This window comes from Hakea prostrata, chromosome 10 (genome assembly GCF_041222555.1).
Source record: "Hakea prostrata isolate BN-2017 chromosome 10, UWA_Hpros_2, whole genome shotgun sequence".
NCBI classification, from domain to species: Eukaryota; Viridiplantae; Streptophyta; class Magnoliopsida; order Proteales; family Proteaceae; genus Hakea; species Hakea prostrata.
The window spans coordinates 39,506,443-39,525,245 of NC_142609.1; the positions used below are offsets into that span (position 1 = coordinate 39,506,443).

General features: G+C 37.0%; 1 protein-coding gene across 1 annotated transcript; it reads left to right on the forward strand.

Annotated features, from left to right (window-relative positions):
• Positions 1 to 67: 67 nt before the first annotated feature.
• Positions 68 to 17,336, forward strand: LOC149002878 (golgin family A protein (DUF1664)). The gene is made up of 12 exons (XM_089136626.1): positions 68 to 200; positions 3,252 to 3,313; positions 4,569 to 4,640; positions 11,014 to 11,101; positions 11,901 to 11,971; positions 12,095 to 12,196; positions 12,333 to 12,422; positions 13,070 to 13,144; positions 13,257 to 13,289; positions 13,431 to 13,511; positions 16,396 to 16,461; positions 16,580 to 17,336. The coding sequence occupies exons 1-12, from the start codon at positions 146 to 148 to the stop codon at positions 16,748 to 16,750; spliced, it is 966 nt and encodes a 321-aa protein (XP_088992752.1). The 5' UTR covers positions 68 to 145; the 3' UTR covers positions 16,751 to 17,336.
• Positions 17,337 to 18,803: the final 1,467 nt, after the last annotated feature.

Here is an 18,803-nt window from a genome sequence, read left to right on the forward strand (position 1 = left end):
AAAAGGGGTATTTTAGGTATTTCAATTTCGATTCTCGGACAGAAAGGATGAAGACAAGAAGCGGTGGCGAAGGGCAATTGAAAAACCGAAAAAAACAACCCTCCTTGTCAATTTACAGTGGATCTCTCTGCTGAAGGCAGCGGGAATGGCGATGCAGACTGGGGTTGCAACTTCTAAAGTTCTTATTCTTGTCGGTGCAGGTCATAAGTCTCTCTTTGTCTGGTTCCTTTTCACCTAATTATTTGTCATTGATTTCAATTTTCAGCTTTAGATTTTCGTTGGAATTTGATTTGGTCTTGCTTTCTCGTTTGATTTGTTCTTCTATGCTGGATTAACTTGGGGGTTGGCACTTCAGTCCGAATTTTATTTGGATTTCATTGGGAGCGATTGGTGAATTTCTGGCAAACTATAATGAACTTACGAGCAAAATTTTCCAAAATTTCTCATTTCTTTGTCATTCGTCGACTTGAGTGTCAGCTATCAAGAACCTGAAAATTCCAATTTCGTAAAGTACGGATTGAAATACGAAAAAGTGGGTGAGAATGACTACTGATTAGTTAGGTTTTGAAGCCACAGTTCAATTTTGACGTAGTGTTATCCTTCTGAAGGATCTTAATAATCTTTATTTCTCCAACCTAATGATAAATAATGAGGATATATCATATGAAGTTTCACGCTACCATGTAGAAGTTTCATAGGAAGCTTCACCTGATGGAAAACATAGAGCTCTGATGCATTAAGACTAACATCAGAAAAAAAATGTAGAACTGGAGTTAATTTGTTGTCAAACTAACTGAAAAAACTAATAATTATGACATTGCATTAGATTACTCAGGAAAGCATATTAACAATTAACAAGAAAACAAATGTGCAAATTCATACTGTTCTTTTGCACTCCCATTATTTGTTTTTTGGATGAATAAATGAATATATTAAACGACAAGAAACAAGAGAACAAGGTCTTTAAGCAGAAGACTGAAAAGAAGAATTAATGCCCCAGGTAACAACAATATGCTTGTTCCTTGGGGAATCATCAACGGAGGGGTGGGGTGTATAGCTAGCAGCCTAGAAGAAACATCAAAATAGATGGTCTTCTATGTAATTTTTATATATATTTATTTCTAGTAACCCAACTAATCAATTTTGATTTTCAGAATTGCCAACTAACTCATATGGTTTGAAAGTCATTTGGTATTCAGATGTTAAGATTACATCTATATTAGTTTCAGGATGTATTTTAGACGGAACTCATTTTTTAGGTAGGACTGTGAAGAGATGACTGCATGACATCTTAATTGTAGAATGTTGTTCCTTGTCAACTGAGCTAACCCCCCCCCCCCTTTGGGTTGCAATTATAGAACTTAGTCTCTTATCGAAATGAAACCTATCACAGAGTTCTATGTGACCTAGTTACTGTTGCAGAGTTTGTCCGTGTATTCTTTTTAAGTCTTATACGTACTCATGGAAAGACCAATTATTGAGCATTAAAGACAAACTATTTCTAATGGATTGGGAATAATATATCTTTGCAATATCCAACAAAGTGCTTCCCAACATTCTGGACTGTTGATACTCTCAATCCAACACCCTTCCTTCGCTCCCTTCTTTCCTCTTCTTGAATAAATCATTTATTGAGTTCCAACTGTGTGAACCCATTCTTTACTAACATTTACATTATTGATTTGCTTCAAGGAACAAATTTCGATGGAAACTAAAGTATCCACCTAGGGTAAATGCGAGATTTATAGGTTTGACTGAAACCAATGATTTTTTTTTTTTTTTTGAAATTTCAACCCTACATTTTCCATCTCATCTAATTTTTAGCCTATTGAAAGTTTATCATTCATGTATAGTAAGTTACTAACAAACAACTGGTTCCAAGTACAAACTGTATTGCCTACAGGCATAGAATCATCAGCATACATGAAATTTTTGACAGAATGGTTACATATACAACAAGTCAACAAAATAAAATGAACAACTAGATCAAGTGATGGTGTCTCACATATATTAAGTTGAAGCCCATATATCATATATACATATGTTTTTTTTTTGAAAATACCTAATTTAAAAAATAGTTATTAAACTGAGAAAATAAAAAAAAGGTAGCAAATAATAATAAAATAAGTTTAACAATACACAATTATAGAACATAGTCCTAGACTAAACATATATTAATTTCAAGGCAACACAATATAATGTAAGGTATGAACAAAACAAAAATAAAAAAATGGGATTGTTTGGAACTATTGGGTATGGCTCATGCTTCACATTCTATTGCTTCTGGAGTTTTCTTTGTAGCTGTTGTGGCTTAAGAGGTGTTTGGAGGCAAAAGATGAGCAAAAGAGGTGTTTGAAGGCAAAACAGTTGTGGAAATTAGGTGACTATGGGATAAAAATAATAATAAAAAAAAACCAAGGAAAAACAAGTTGGATGTCAAAACATAGGATTTCGATGAAATATCTGAAGTTTCATTTCTACTTGAAAAAATGTAGGCATTTCGGTTAAAATTCAACCATTTCGATCGAAATTTAGTCCATGATTTGCTTTACAACAAATGGTGAAACCTCCCAGCTAGTCGGCATAAATTTCTTTGCTCGTTTTCCATAGTGAAAGAAATACCAAGTAGTCATGTTCGTTGCATCAGGCTCTTAAAGGAATATACAGTAACAACAACAATAATTCAGCTGTCTCCCAAGTAAATGGAGTTGGCTATAGGGATCCTTGCAAAGACCAAAAAAGATGTAAAATAGGAAGAGCACAACAACATCAACAGCTCAGAAATGACCCACCTAATGAGGTTGGCTACATGGATCATCAAGCCCTCCAATCAGCTCTATTCGATGTTTCATTTGAAACAAGGCCCAAACTATGCACATATTTCCTCACAACTTCTCTTATGGTCATTAGAGGTCTTCCATTAGCTCTTTTTAAAGCTGCCAAGTTAATCTCTAAAAAGAAATGAACCTGCCCATTTCTGTTGCTGCCTTAAGGAAAACCTGTCAATGGCTTTTGCTCATTATTATTATTATTTCTTCTTTCTTGTTCTGTGTGATATATTTTTGATTCTGTTTTTCTTTATTTAACTTCTCAAAGTAGAGTCAAAACAGAGGTTAATCTTTTGTAGCCTAAGTTATTGTAATTTGGAAAAACAAATTGCACATCCACTCACCTTTGCTTTCTTACTATACGTACATTTCTGTTTGAGAGCTGACATAGTTTGACTTCATTTCTCTTGTTCTGTTATTTAGGGTTGACTGGTTCTGTTATTTTGCGAAGTGGTCGATTGTCTGATGTAATTTTGCAACTTCAGGTAATTGATCCATTTCTGTCAATATTGAAGAGTATCAACAATCACAGGAAGAACTACTGTTTTCATACTTCCTGATGTGTTATGTACCTTCTGAATATTGTTAACTTCACATTAAACCCAGGGGGGGGGGGGAAATCATGAGAAGTACTTGTATTTATTTTATTTATTTATTTCCTGTCCCATTCAGAAAATATTACATAATCAAATTGTCAGGATGTTATCTATTATGTTTTGTTGAAAGGCAGTGCTATTTTGGTATTCAGTTTTTTAATCGAGTATCTGTTATAGTTGTTGTATCAGGCATATTCTTTGCCCTGATATTGTTTTCATTAACACAAATATGTCCTGTAGCCCCATGGTGAGTGCATCCAGTTCAAATGTGAACTATTCTCTGCTCCTTTTTTTGTTGGTAGATAACTAATTGCCTCTACACTATTAGCACTGATCTTCTCTATTTGTTTTTTTATCACAGACCATGGGATGGAAATAAGGATTGTCACCTATGTGGACTCTTGTCTTGGATTCATGAATCTTTCCTAATAGATTTTCCTAGTAATTAGAAAAGTAATGCAATAGAATTGTCTTCTTTACCAAAACAAGGTTTTAATTGGTTGCAAATGTCTTGACGAGACACAGCTGACAGCTGCTCAAAGTAATTAGTCAACCACATCTACCTAGGTTCTTTTATTATTGTGCAAAAAAAAAAAAAAAAAAAAAAAAGAGATTTTCATTTCTTGTGAAAACATAAGTTATAAATTAGTTTGGGAGATGCTTCCAAGAACATGTTGGTGCTGGCATTTGATATTTCCCAGTAATTGTTGAAGAAACAGATATTATTAGTGAAATAGTTGCATCTTACATGGCCAGTGTTTCTACTTCTATTTGACTTTCACATAGCTTGCTTCACTGTAACGTGTTCAAGCCCTAATTTACTTGATACGCTGAAGACGTTAAGGCCATTGTTGTCTTTCTTTATATGCTTATGGCCCTTTATTGGTTTTTTTTTTTTAATTATTTTTTTTTGGGGGGGGGGTCCGAGGGAGGGGATAATGGGCTCCTTAATGTACTTCTCTATGAGTTTATTGTCTTGTAGTGAACATGGCTTGATAAGCAGTGAAAATCCCCCCCCCCTCCCTTTTCTTTTTTGGTAATCAAGATTTTTAATAGATGTGGCTGCATTCAGTAGTCAGTACTATCATGTTCTATTTAGAAGTATCTGTATATCCTAATGAGTGGAGTTTTATTCCTTGTTCAGGAGTTGATTAAGGGTGTAAATGAAGCAGAGATTTCACCAAACCGGTATGATACTGCTCTTCTTGCTGCTCAGGTATTAATTAGATTCTTAATTCTTTTGAGCCCAAACTTTCCCCCACTCATTTGGAGCTTTGGTTTTGAATCTACAACACCTTATGGCATCTAATGTGCTATTTTTCAATTTCATTGTTGCAATGCTTCCTCTATGATTCATACAGTTGATCTTTTTTTTTTTGGTTGCGAACCCCGGTTTCCAAGGCTTTGCCCTGCCTAATCCGGTGTTCGACCCGGGTCGCACACCTGGCTGTGGTGGGTGAGTCTCCCAACGGGGATTTTTTGCATCATAAGGTTTCGATACCGGAACTTTGCTTAAGCGGACCAAGCTGCTTACCACTTGGACCAACCCCCGTTGGTCATATAGTTGATCTTTACTGACCAATGATTGATTATCTCAGTTTCCTGGTTGAAGAAGAATTTTCTGTGTTGCAAATTGCAATAATGCCAGTGGTATCATGATATTGTTTTTATGATTTTTAAAATCCCTTGCAGTATGAATAGGCATGCATCCTGAGTTCCCATAAGATCTCATATTTGGATTACATTGAGAAAGATTTAGCATATCCAACTGTAGGTGTAAGTGCTTTGGTGAAGGTTGTTACTACATTCATTTTAGGAGCTATCCTAGGCTCTAGTACGCTTGGGTTATGATGTTTCTTTAGGAGTGGATGCTTGCTAGCAGTAACGATGTGTCAGGGGCGGACCTACATTGGGGCCGGAAGGGGCCATGCCCCTCCCCCCTTTTTTTTAAATTTTGATTATTTCTTTAATTTTTCCAATTTTTTCTCTTTCCACATGTGAAATATCACTATTTCCCCCCCCCCAATATTGAGAACAATTTTTAAAGGTAAAATAATGGGTATAAATGTCATTCCTAATTAAAATTTTTCTCGTTAATCCCTATTTATTCTCTCCTCTCTTCTCTCTCATCTTTCTTCCTATTTATTCTCTTCTCTTTCTATAAACGTGGGTTAAAGAAATTTTTGAAAAAAAAATCTTATTAGGTTTTCAAAATGTCATTCCTAATTAGAAACTAATTCCTCAAATTCTATTTATTCTCTCCTCTCTCTTCTTTTCTTCCTATCTATTCTCTTCCCTTTCTATAAGCGTGGGTTAAGGAAAATTAAAAAAAAAAAATCTTCTCCACAATTAGTTATTCTTTCTCTTTCTCAATTTACTTATCTTTTCTCTTTTTTTTTTTTTTTTTTTCTTTTTTGTTATTCTTTTTATTTGATTTTATATTCTCTGTTTCTTTATTTCTTCTGCAATTTTTGTTATTTGATTTTATATTGTGAATAAAATGTCTATAGTTTGTAAGGTAACTAATGCATCTCCTACCTTAAGAAAATTTTGGTTTGCATCTAACTTTTTAGGGTTCAAGTCATGTGTCATTTTTTTTTTTTTTTTTTTGCATTGTTGCTTTAATTTACCTATATTTTGTCAGGAAAAAAAAATATCATTATCAATAATTTACCTTTGTTTTTCAAATATGTGTAGGCCCCACAAAATATGTGGGCCTATGCTTTAATATAATAAAATAATTCAAAGGTGGGACTCCCAATGGGTCTTCTAAGGGCCCACACAATGTGTGGCAAAAAAGCATTAGTGCTTCCCCAACGAAAAGATTATTTGGACTTTCATTCTTCGGCCCCCCCAAATGTTGAATCCTGGATCTGCCCTTGGGTTGAGTGTTTGTCATCTGTTTTCTGTTTATCGTGTTTTTGTAATACTACTGTGCTCTGAGGTGTACCTTATTTATATTTTCTTCCTTCAGATAGTAGATCTGGTATCAATATCAGAGCATATAAGGATCCCAATGGAGCTTCTTTATTTTAACACCGCGCAGGGGGGGGGGTGTGCTGTGATGTTGCATCGATATAAACAGCTAGAGTGAACATTTGTCAACACTCAACAGTTTGGTAATAAATGAGAACAGTTCCAAATCTGATACTCAAATTGTTATGGGAACTTGTTCCAGCTAATATCTAGGATTTTATTTTAATTTATATTAAAAAAAAATTTGGGGGGTTTGTTTCTTTACATAATTATAGCCAACGACTGTTTTGCTGAGTTTTTATAGTAATTGGGCCAGATTTCAGTAATAGTTGCTGGGTCTCTTGAGCATGTTTCATTCCTCCTAGTTATGCCTTTTCCATGTTGTTTTTCAGCAGCTGCTAATTGTTGTGTATTGCTATGTGGTATATCCTAATTGTCAGTTACACATTGGTGTCTGGAGTTCTTGTTCATGGTGGTTGCAGTTAAGCCTACCTTGTAATGTCCTGTCACAGGTGGCCCAATGTAACGAGTTTTTTCTACTGCAAAGGTTGCTGAAACAACGTGGGATGCAGTTGTGCATGCATTTCTCAAATTCATGAGCAGTGCATCTCACAGTCGAGGCTAGAATATAACCTGCTACAGTGCTACCTATGTTTCAGAATTAATGAGCTGTTCGCATAGCTAGTTCATTATAGAGATCTTTAGTTTCTGTGTGATATATTCAAGAAGGTGATGAAGAATACGCTAGATTCTGCGTATCTTATTACTTATAGTCTACAGCATTGGATCCTGAGCATGAGCAGATATGCAATTAAATTTTGTGGACGTCCAAGTTGTATCACCAAGCCAAGGTTTGAAGAACAGTGAAGGTGATATCTGGTATCCTTTCATCCATGCAAGTTCTGCTTTGGACTCTATGCCTCGCATAGAAATAGTGCAGATGATTGGGGAAGGAAAGATGATATCCCTATCTTTGAAACCTTGTAAAGAGTGTAGGGACATTGGAGCAGGCTAGACTTAGGTTTGGAGGAGCTCAAGTCTGCACAACTGTAAGGGACTTGCAGACAAGGAAAATGCTCTTTCCCTCTCTGATTCTGTCATTGGGATTTTTAGCAAGGTCTAGATATGGATTAAAAACATCTTAGGGACCCCTTATCGATAGCCTTGGATTTTCCTCATGTCCAAGGCAATGTTTCTTATCCAGACTCTCTGAGATATCTTCAGGAAATAGGGTTCTTAGACTCCCTAAAGCAACCAAAAGTCCAAAACTATGGATCCAGTGGATTCTAACTCCAATAGGTGCCTCCATCATGGCCTTAGGGGTCATTGAAAGGGTTTTGGTAAGTCTCTTGTTTAGCGATGACTAGATTAGAATCTATTAGGGTGTGTTTTGAGAATATAATAGCATGTGAGCCTTAGTGCAAAGTTGTTTTATTGCTACCTGTTGGTTGCTATTTTAAAACTTGGGAACCAGCTCTTCTGTGAAGCAGAGGGCGGGGCTGCATACATTTTCCCCTTCTAGACTTGCAGTGGTAGCAGGAGTCTTGCTTACTGGAACACTCTTGTCATGGAGAATATGGTACATGTTTGAGGGGTTACGTGTCTTCTTGTAATTCTATCATGTTCATATCTTATGTTGCACTGTTAGGCATTTTGTAGCAAATCCTAACCTTTATAGAAATTGAATGTGAAAAGAAGATAGCTTCTCCATGAGCTTTCTATTATTCTATTTTTTTTATTTTTTATTTTATATTCTAATTCTTGCTTTAAATTTCTCTTGCTTCAATACTGGGGAAATAGGGTGCATAACTCTGCTGCTTTGCTCAAGCTCATTTGGAAAATTGTTTATAAACAAGACTCCATTTGGGTTGATTGGGTCCACTCTCTCCTCAAATCTAATTCATTTTGGACTGCCCCAATCCCTTATAACCCTTCTTGGATCTAGAGGAAGCTTCTCCTCCTAAGACCTAGAGCTCTTTCTGCCATCACCACCCAGGTCTCCTCTAGTTCCTCAACATCCTTCTGGCTTGATCTGTGGCATTTGATGGGTATTCTCTTTACACTTTTCCCTCCCTACACTTGTCTATGAGACCGCATCCTCAAATCAACCCCTCTCTCGGCCTTCATCTCTAATGGTTCCTGGGACCACCTCCCCCACCATTGTCTCACACAAGTTTGGAACTCACTTCCCCCCATTTCTTCCTCCAACCATGATACATTAGTTTGGCTCCCCTCCTCCACCATGTCCTTCTCCACATCTTCTGCATGGAACTTAGTTCGTACCCCTTCTCCATCCCCCCCTTGGCCCCCTGGTTTGGTTCAAAGGTCATATCCCCCGTCATTCCCTAACCCTCTAGCGTGCCCTTAACCTAGCTCTCCCCACCCAAGCTTTCCTTATTAGCCGCCATATCCCTGTAAACCCCAACTATATTTTGTGTTGGAATGGTTTTGAGGACATTGAGCATATGTTCTTCTCTTGCCCTTTCTCTAGTTCCCTCTGGAGAAAAGCCATTGCTTACATTTGGCCCCGCTCTCGTCGCTTATTTGGGTTTGATCATGATTGCTCTTGGGTTTTGAGTAACTTTTCAGGTACCTCCATTTGTGATCGGATTGGTAGACTTGTTTTTTGTGCCATGATCCACCATCTGTGGTGGGAGTGTAATCTCAAACGTTGGTCATCCAAATCCCGTTCTATTGACTTGATTTGGAATGCTATCCACTTTGATGTTTCAGCTAGACTTACCTCTATTTCCCATCCCATGGTTGTTGATTCCCAAGGAACAGGCTCGTTGTTGTCTCCTGGGGGCTCAACTCCTAATTCCATCCCTCTCTCTGATCCTCTCTTTTTTGGATCCTTCTTGTAGTTGGGTGTTTCATTTAATTTAATTATTTATTCATCCAAAAAAAACAAAGTATTTCTTACTTCTGGGCAAATTGTTTCTTTTTCCCCTTTTTTTAAATTTATTATTTATTATTTTTATGTATGATTTTTTTTTTGGGGGGGGGGATACATTGTTGTAGCCTCGATTGAATGAGAGCCAAGTTGCCAAGATCTCTAGGTCAAAATTAACTCCAGGCTCCAAGAATAGGGGTTAAGGTAAATTTGTATGATTTATGGGATGGATGATTGGGTACAGTCTCAGTTGGGTTGGAGCTGGTGACTTCTTATTCTATGTTTGTGATAGATTGAATGGGTATAAAAGGGGGGGTTTTGATTGAATTCAAAGTAATTATAGTAGGTTCAAGAAGTTAAGTGTAAATTTTTTATGGGCTGAGATGGAAGGAAAATCTTTGTTTTTCCCTTTCTTACCTGGTCAAAAGAGGTCAGACCTGGGTGAAACTTGGATCAAGTTTAGGGTTTTTTTGTCCAGGTTATTCCTTCCAAGTTTAGAAGGGTTTTGATGGGTGGAGTGAAAGTTATGAAGTTTCTTAGTGGGATTTCAAGGACGGGTTTTAAATCAAGAACTGAGATAAGTTGGGATTTGCTGGTTAGTTTTGTCTATAACTTGGACCATAGGTGGGGATTTTGTTGGGGATTCTAGGGCTGAGTTTGGGTGGATTGTAAGGTGGGGGGGGGGGGGTTATTTGGGAGATGTGGGGGTTCTTGATTTTGGAACGAAGAATGGATCGAATCTGAGGTAGGTGTAAAACAGGAAATAGAGGGGATTCAGGGAAGGGGGATCAGGGTTCACTGCCAGGTGTATTGATGGGGGCCCTTGTAGTTGCTTGGATTGAATGGAAATATAGTGTAGAAGACGGTCCTTTCGAGTTTTGGCTACTGCAAGGATCTAGCCATCATCTTATTCTGAGGACCTATCTTTGCCCAAATTGAGCAAAACTATAGTTGCAACAGCAGCACTTACAAAGGGGACTTAAAGCTGAGAAATTTTGTTTATAATCTGAATGGTAGCCTCAGAGAGAATTGGTATTTATAGCAAAAACTAGGGGTTCTAGTGGGACTAGCACTCCTATCAAACAAGTAAAGGAGTTCTCTAGGATTCTTGCTGAAGTAGACTAGGAAACAGAAGAATTAATGCGGTCTTTATAACGCAGACCCATAAATCGACCAGTACCCATAATTCTAGGCCTTTATAGAAACTCTTTAACTTAACCACTTAAGGGACTATACTGCCCCTATGATTGTAAAGAATTACAAAACTGCCACTGCCCAATCAAACTACACTAAACAAGATAAAATAGAAACTAAGGATGGAGCTTGTCAATTTATTCAAGTGCTGATGGGCACTGGGCAGCAGTCCTAGGTGCTGGGCAGGAAACCTAGAGGCTATCAAAGGCTTGGCCTGCCATTTGGCAGGGGAAGGTTTGGCTCCTGCTTCCTACATTGTTGTTAACCTAAATGACTATAGTAATGCAATCCCAAGTTCCCTTGGTTCCAGTAGAAAGGAACATGCATGTGTGATGAGAGAGAGAGAGAGAGAGAGAGAGAACAATCAAGTGTGATTAATATTCACTGTGTTGATATTCCTTTCCATTATACACATAGCCTTGCCATGCTGTTTCATTTCTATACCATGTGAAAGTTTAAGTAAATTTACAAGTTCCCTGGTCTTCATGAAGTTATCTTTTTTTCCATTGTTTTCTGTCACTTTCAGATTCGACAGCTGGCTCAGGAGATCAAGGAATTGACATTGTCTAATCCTGTGACCATTTTCAACAGAAATGATGATTCTAGTGGTTCTGGTATGTATGTTAATTATTTTATACATTTCATTGCTGTTAGCAGTAGCACAGAAAACTCTGGAATTTTGTGCGCAGACTTCTAATGAAAACTGGCACTCATGGTGTTTATCCTGTGTGAGTTGAGATTCAACACTCTAGGGGCTGCAGCCAGGGATTACTCATGACATTGATCAGTTTGATTGGACGAAAGTAGCTAACCAAATTATTACATTCTTGCTTTACCCCTTTAAACAAGTCTGGCTGAGTGAAGAAAATTATTGCTTTGGACTCTATGATCATCTGATGGTGCATTTCTCAAAGACACTCCTATGCATCCTCAGGATCTCCCCATTGCTGCACTGGATTACTTGATTCAAAAATCTTCGTCCGTTCAGCCCTAATGAGGTTCATCACAAAAGTAAACTTGGGATGGCAACGCGGTGGCTAAAACTGGAGCTCCCCTCCCTAGCCCCTAATTTGTTGTGGTTTCATGAGGGTAGGCTTGGGTTTTATATTAGCAAAGGGCCTGGCCTCAACCTGTAGGATTCTGCCTTATTGTGAAAAGGCACTCCTATGCATCCTTCACCGGATATTGCAGTTAGGAAGACCAATATTTAATGGATTTAAATTTCTATTAAAAAACACTCGATACCTACTCTATTACTGTCGCTTTGTTGGGTAGTGGAAATCAATTGTTGTGACGTGCATGGTATGTGTTTCGCAATCTTCATGTCTTCATAGATTCTTTGCAGTCCATAAAAAATTGTAATGGACATTGGTAACAGGTGGTTTCATGATTATCATCTTCTCTTCTGCTTAGGGAAATTTGCATCGTACATTCTGCCGGCTGCTGCAGTTGGGGCAATGGGATATTGCTACATGTGGTGGAAGGCAAGATTCTGTTATTGATGATCTTATGGACTTAAAGAGGCTGTTTTCGGTATTTTAAGGCTTGGATATGGGTGCTACTTCCTTTTCGTCTTTAAATATTTCCATGCTTTTTCTTCTCTGCAGGGTTTGTCATTTTCTGATGTCATGTTTGTCACAAAACGTAATATGGCCAATGCTGTTGCAAATGTGTCTAAGCAGTTGGAGCAAGTATCGGCAGCTTTATCTGTATGTGTTGGAAACCAATAATCCTACTAACTGAAGAATCATTTCTCCCTTTTATCTTCTTGATCTATGATTTAGTAATATTTTCTGCCTTCTTTCTCTTATATCAACCTCAGGAATTTCACTTTTATCTTTACAGTCAACAAAACGACATCTGTCCCAGAGGCTTGAGATCTTGGATGGAAAAATGGACGAGCAGATGGAAACATCAAAGCTTATAATGAATGAGGTAGATTATACATAATTTTCTGTTTTGAGCTAGAAACACGTTCACACCCATGTGCTTCTTATTTACTGTGTAATTATATTATGCTGATTATGATATTCTATGAGCTTGACAACTTTTATCTCATACCTGTATAGTGGAAAACTCCCAAAATTTGAGTGTTAATAAAGGAAACTTGTTGATCAATCTAAACAGAAAGAATGATTGCATGGTTCTTTGGTAATCACATGCTGAAGTTGTGTGCTCACAGAAACTTTCATTATAAACGACATGGATGCACATTGGTAGCTGACATGGAATAAGGTCTGATACAGCAAGCATGAAAACATGATAAGAACAATTGCAGTTGCTTATTTTGCAGCTATCCTATGTTTTGTTTCTAAAAACTATCTACCCTTTCTTTTCCCCCCTTGATCTTATTTTTCTCTTTGGAGACAACTATATAAATGTAAGTATCCAGCTAGAATTGATACACATCCTGGTGTGTGATACATACCATAATTGCTTGGAAATGACAAATAGGCATGTGTGAGTTGTGTGGTTCCTGCCTTTGAGATTGAGAATTGATTATGAATTGGGAAGTTCACTGTTTCTGTTCTCAGTGTTATTTAAACCAGTTGATTCTAATGAATTTCCAACTTGTTTGTTAGGTAACTGAAGTCAAGTCAGATCTTTCTCTAATTGGATATGATATTGAAACAATCCAGAAAATGGTCTCTGGACTGGTAAGTTAAATACAAAAAATAAATAAATAAACAATAATGAGCATGCTGAAGGTAGTGTAGGCCAATAAGATGTGCATCTAACTGATGATCTAGTTTTTGTTACACTGGGCAGGAAGGAAAGATTGGACTACTTGAAAGCAAGCAGGTAATATGTAAATCAGATTGCAGTCCTTGTGAATATTTCCATGAGCCACGTTACATTCATTGTGAACACTTCTCCTTTCAGTTTCTTTCACCCACCAAAAGATTAGGAAGTGATTGTTTCCCTTTTGTGAATATTGTGCAGGATGTTACTAATTCTGGTCTCTGGTATCTATGTCAATATGTTGGAGGCATTAAAGAAGGCTTTGGTGCTAAACCTTTGCAGGTAGGGACATTTTATTTGTTTTCGGTTTAATCACATATTGAAATGGGGTTCTTTTTACCATTATTATCGTTTTAAAAGCAGATATAGGTTGTGTGCACTGTGTGTGCTCTTTTTTATGTAGGTTGCATGCCTTCTCTTATAACCTCAGAACTTCAGGACATGGCTGTAATGACAATGTGTGTTAAGTAAGGATGATCAAGTACATTGGTGGAACTCTTTTAAGACACAATATGATGGTGGCGTGGTGCTTTAATTTCCAATATCAATCTAATAGAAAATGGGGTCCCTCGACAGATAAATATGAGGATGTGATGAAAAATAAAGGTAGCCTAAGAAAACCAAATCCGTGCTGCATGCATGATTACTAGAATCCCTATGTCAGCCACTTATTCCCTTCTCTGAAACCTTTGGAAAAATTGGCATTAAAGAGCAGAAGGATGTTAGTTCTGAAAATTTCTCATTTGTTAATAAAGTCCAGGCCCTCATAAGAGCAATCACTTCTGCAAATTTTGTTTTGTAACCCTCCATGGTAAAGAAAGAAATAAAGAAACTGGAGCGCATAAACAACAGCAACAGTATAGCCTTATGCCAACTAAATGGAGTTGGCCACATGGATCTGTGCTCCCCAGAAAGCTCTGTTCAAAGTCATACATGATATAAAGCCTAGGCTGAGCTTGTCTCGTCTCACCATTTCTCCTGTGGTTATTTTAGGCCTGCCTCTCTCTCTTTTAGAGTCAAAAGAGCAAGGGACAAGCTAAATGAGAGTATTTATTTAGAGAAACAAAGTATTGGGAGGCTTTGACTCGCTAGGGTTACCACCACTCAACCGAATGGGTTAGAATTACAACTGAAGAATTGCATGTTACTTTAGCTGCAAGCTCTAGTGGAGGACATAAGGAATTATAAACTTCTTAGGAAATGATAACAAATCCAAGGTGTGGCATTGACCCAATTGTTTGGTAACTAACTTTGCGTTAAGTGGTGCTAGAAGTTCTCATTGGTTGGTATTTGAGTTAAAGCATCCACTTGTTTTTCCATTCCTACTTAATCCATTTGCAGATTAAATCACTACTTTATCAATAATTGGGTAACTAACTACTTAGAAGCTCAATAAGTTGTTTATTTGTTAGATCAAAGTTACTATGTTGACTCAGTCATTTGGTATTTACATCCTGTAAGTGGTGTTAGTTTTCAAGTTGTTAGTTGAACTGAAAGAACTTCATCCCTTAAGCATCTTATAAGCAAGCTATTCCAAGCGAGTCAATCGTTGGATGACTTCGCTTTTGGTGGTAAAAGTTCCTAGAAGTTTAAGGGAGAGGTTCTGCTACACTGACTGTGATGCAGGTCCACCCCCGAATCGGCCTGTTTTCCTTTGAAATCAACATAGGGTTGATAGATATGGGGGGTTGGGGCTTTGTTTAATGTGTTTTTGTGGTAATGGGGCCAAGTTTAGCATCTAGGCCAAGTACAAAAACAGGTTAATTTATTAGTAAAATTGGTCTAATTATGTAAATTCTGTGCAATTTAAGCTATTAGGACAGAATAGTCCTTTCCTTATGTTTTATCTTAGTTTTAAGTCTTAAGTCAGTTAATTTCTATTTTCCTAGTTTAAGTCAGTTTCTAATTCCTAATTTCAGGACTTCATGTAACACTATAAATAGCCTCCTGTCGATTATAATAGACGATAGCTGATTAGTAGTTTATTTTCCCCTAAAGCCTTGAGTGCTTTTTATGTCTGCATTGCTGCTAGCATGCTACAAGTGTTGGTTTATGTCAACGTTGGTCATAGAAGGTCCAAGATTTGAGTAGTCCATTGAGATTCTTGGTGAAATCAAGCCAAATCCTTGCTATGGCTGAATAGGCAGCCTTAAGGAAGCCATTTCATTCATTCCAAACTTCTACAAGGCTCCTCATCCAGGTATGAGGTGGCTTACACTCCGTCACCCTTCTCATATCACCTTTTTATTTTTTTAGAATTCTCTTGAATTTTTGGACTTATCACGAAATCCAAATTTTAAGGTCAGATTTACACCAATGTAGCCGTCAAATTGGTCAACTCTTTAGGTACATTACCCTCAAATCCTAGTGACCTTAGATCCTAGTTTTACCCCCATTCTGACCATTCAATTTCAAGATACGATGTTTTTTTGAACTTCCGTACTTCCTAAAACACCCCCAAAACAAAAACCCTCATGTCTTTTAATTAACCATCCAAAACCAACCAAACTCGGGGGATCATATCCCTTTGTTATTACCTGTATTTCCTTCAGGTTTCAAGCCATTTTGACGACTATAGACTCCAGTTCCTATCTTAAGAAATTCATCCCATATCTCCAAAGGGATTAGGCTACATATCCTTGATATCCAAAATATCATTAAGAGAGTATGATTTTCAACCACAAAGTCCTAACATTTATTTCGTCAAAAACCAAACCTATCCACCCATATGGTTGGCTCTCTTAAAGTTATTGGCAGAACTGCCCCTTGTTCACTAGAGGCTAGATAAGTCTGTGTGCAGTTTCATGCGTTGGAGGGATATTACTGGAAACATGAAAATAGAGGGGTGTACATTTGACATTTTTTAGGGAAGTGCCAAAGTGATCTGTCTTAGGGAGGGGTGCTGGCAAGCAATTTGGGGGAAAAGGTTGGCACCTAATCACTTGAGTCAACTACTTAATTTCAGGAGAAAGACGTCTAGCGACCTAGCAAATCAGAACGCTCATTCCTTCTAAACTAACAAGAATCAAAATCCCTGTTCAACCCACAACACCCCCCCCCCGAGAAGTTGCAAGCCACTCGAGAACTGATACATGTAGAATCAGATGGTTACTAAATTAATTATTCTGCTTAGTTGGTGATGTGTTATTACTTTCTATCATCACAGGATGGTAGTGTCAAGCCTCCACCAGAACGTGCACCATTAACCTATGAAGAGAATCCATCGCTCAAGGTAAGCCGGAAAAATATTTATTCTAATTTCCTATCCACTTCTCTTGTTCCTTACTATCCTTGAGTGTGGATGGTTTTGGTTCCCTATTCTATAGTGTGCCTTATCTATTTTATTCCAGGGACTACAATTCATTGTTGATGCTAAAGAGGCAGGCAAGGTAGAAAGTCCAAAGATGAGCAAAGTATTACAAAATGACAGTGAAAGCAAGCCTGTCAAAAATGTGGTGATGACAAGAACAAGATTCCACATGGAGTATCCAATTGGGATTTCATTGGCAAGGGAGATATGAGTTATAGGAATTGTAAATCCATAACATATTTGATTGCTTTTGTAAGTGAACCAGGCTGCTTCATATTTCTGATTCAATGGGCTTTCTGGGCTGAGAGAGATGCTCCGTGGGGCTCAATGATGCCATGAGGTCAAATTGTCTGCCCTTGTTTCTGTTTCATCTCAAACTTGAATCTGGGAATGAAGCTCATTGACCCCAAGATTGTCTAAATAAATGTTGTGAACAAGGCTGTAGCACTGCATAGCCTTGATTGCTACAATTATTGTTGTAACACATAAAATTGGTGGTGTATGTAGTATTTTTCCCTCAGGGGGTTGGGCGTCTCTCTCCCCATAGAACTTTAAAAGTAATTTTATTGTTCATTTCGCTGATTAGTCGATTAGAGTTGCAAATTGATCGATTCAGATACCAATTCTTTGTTTCAAAAAATTATTTTATCCGTATGAATTTTGGTCAAATCGGTTGTAAATGTGAAAATAGGGATAATTACTCAGGTGGGAAAAGTGTAGATTTCTCGTGTTCACACCCTCTATAATTATTACCTTGCAATTTCCTGTAATTCCTATGTAGGATTGCGACATGTGGCAGTTAATTATCTAAGGGTTAGGATCATAGAACAAAATTTGATCGAAATTTTCCATTTTTAAAATCTTGATATGAAAAAATGGGGGGTCGAAAAAAATCCCAAGTTTCGATTGAAATTGGAGAAACTTGTTGAAACCTCGAACCCTATTGAAAATTGTTGAAATCTAGTTCAACTCAGCTGGACCAACTGGTTCATGAGAAAAAAAAATTCCTAAATTTTGTAGGAAACTAGAGAAATTTCATGAAAATCTGGGAAATTTTGTGAAAACATAGAAATTTCATATAAACCTGAAACTTTTTCCTACAAGTTTTATAATTTTCACAAATTTTCAATTTTTTCTTTCTTTCATGTTTTCTCAAATACCATGACAAATACCCCCCTCTATCAAGACTTCCATATCCAAATTGTGTATTCCCTCAGACTGGTTATCTTAGGCATATTGATGACTAGACTTATAAAGTTGCAGTTGTTGATTACCTTGACAACCATAGGCATAAAATGTTATGAAATGTCTATGTTCATTGGTTGGAGGTATCTATGTTCGTTGGTTGGAGGTGTCTCTGTTCGTTGGTTGGAGGAGATAATGTTACAGGTAGTACTACTCAGTTCACAGGATGAATTCACTGAAGCAGTTCTCTTGACACTGAGTTGTATTTTCCTTTTATTATTAATTACTTTTTATTTGATGTTTTGAAGTTAGAAATTATATATTGAATCTTATGTATTTAAGTAGTTAAGTTTAATAGTGTACTTTTCGGGCAACTCTACATTGATGTTATGTACATTGAATGGCATATCTACATTGATTTTTTTAAGCAAAATGCATGTGCCAATGTATTTTTTATACTCTAATTAACTTAAATGCAGAATCCTACCCCAAAATACTCTCTAAAACGTATCAAAACTTGATGTCGAAACTTGCACGAAAAAATCTTAAGTTTTCTCAAAATTTCCCAGTTTCCCACATAGATTTTCCATTTTCTCCCTGTCAAAACTTGAGTTTCCTTCGATTTTTCTTTATGATTAAGATTAGAACCCAATTAGGAACTAAATGTAATAAATTTTTAAATTTAAATCTCAAGAAAAAAAGAGATACAAATTGAGAGAAAATTTAGGAATTTATTAGGTTTAGTTTCAATTAGGAACTAAATCTAACAAATTCTTAAATTTAAGCCTCAAGAATAAAAAGAGAGATGAAATTGGAAAAAAATTTAGGAATTTATTAGGTTTAGTTTCTAATTAAGAACTAAATCTAATAAATTCCTGAATTTAAGTCTCAGGAAAAAAAGTGAGACGAAATTGAAAGAAAATTTAGAAATTTATTAGATTTAGTTTCTAAATCTTAGTCCTTGGATAATTGCCCGGCGGGGCGCCCCGGGGGGGGGAGGCCCACGAAGGCCTAACTAAATATTTTGGGACGATCCCAAACACACCACCCAGCCGGTTTGGCGGTTTGAACTACCGCCG

What these genes read in the sequence shown, in the direction of transcription:
- LOC149002878 (XM_089136626.1), top strand. Translation starts at nt 146, where the DNA reads ATGGCGATGCAGACTGGGGTTGCAACTTCTAAAGTTCTTATTCTTGTC. An exon ending in AGAAAATGGTCTCTGGACTG is followed by an intron (nt 13,145 to 13,256) that starts GTAAGTTAAATA and finishes TACACTGGGCAG; the next exon opens with GAAGGAAAGATTGGACTACT. An exon ending in TTGGTGCTAAACCTTTGCAG is followed by an intron (nt 13,512 to 16,395) that starts GTAGGGACATTT and finishes CTATCATCACAG; the next exon opens with GATGGTAGTGTCAAGCCTCC.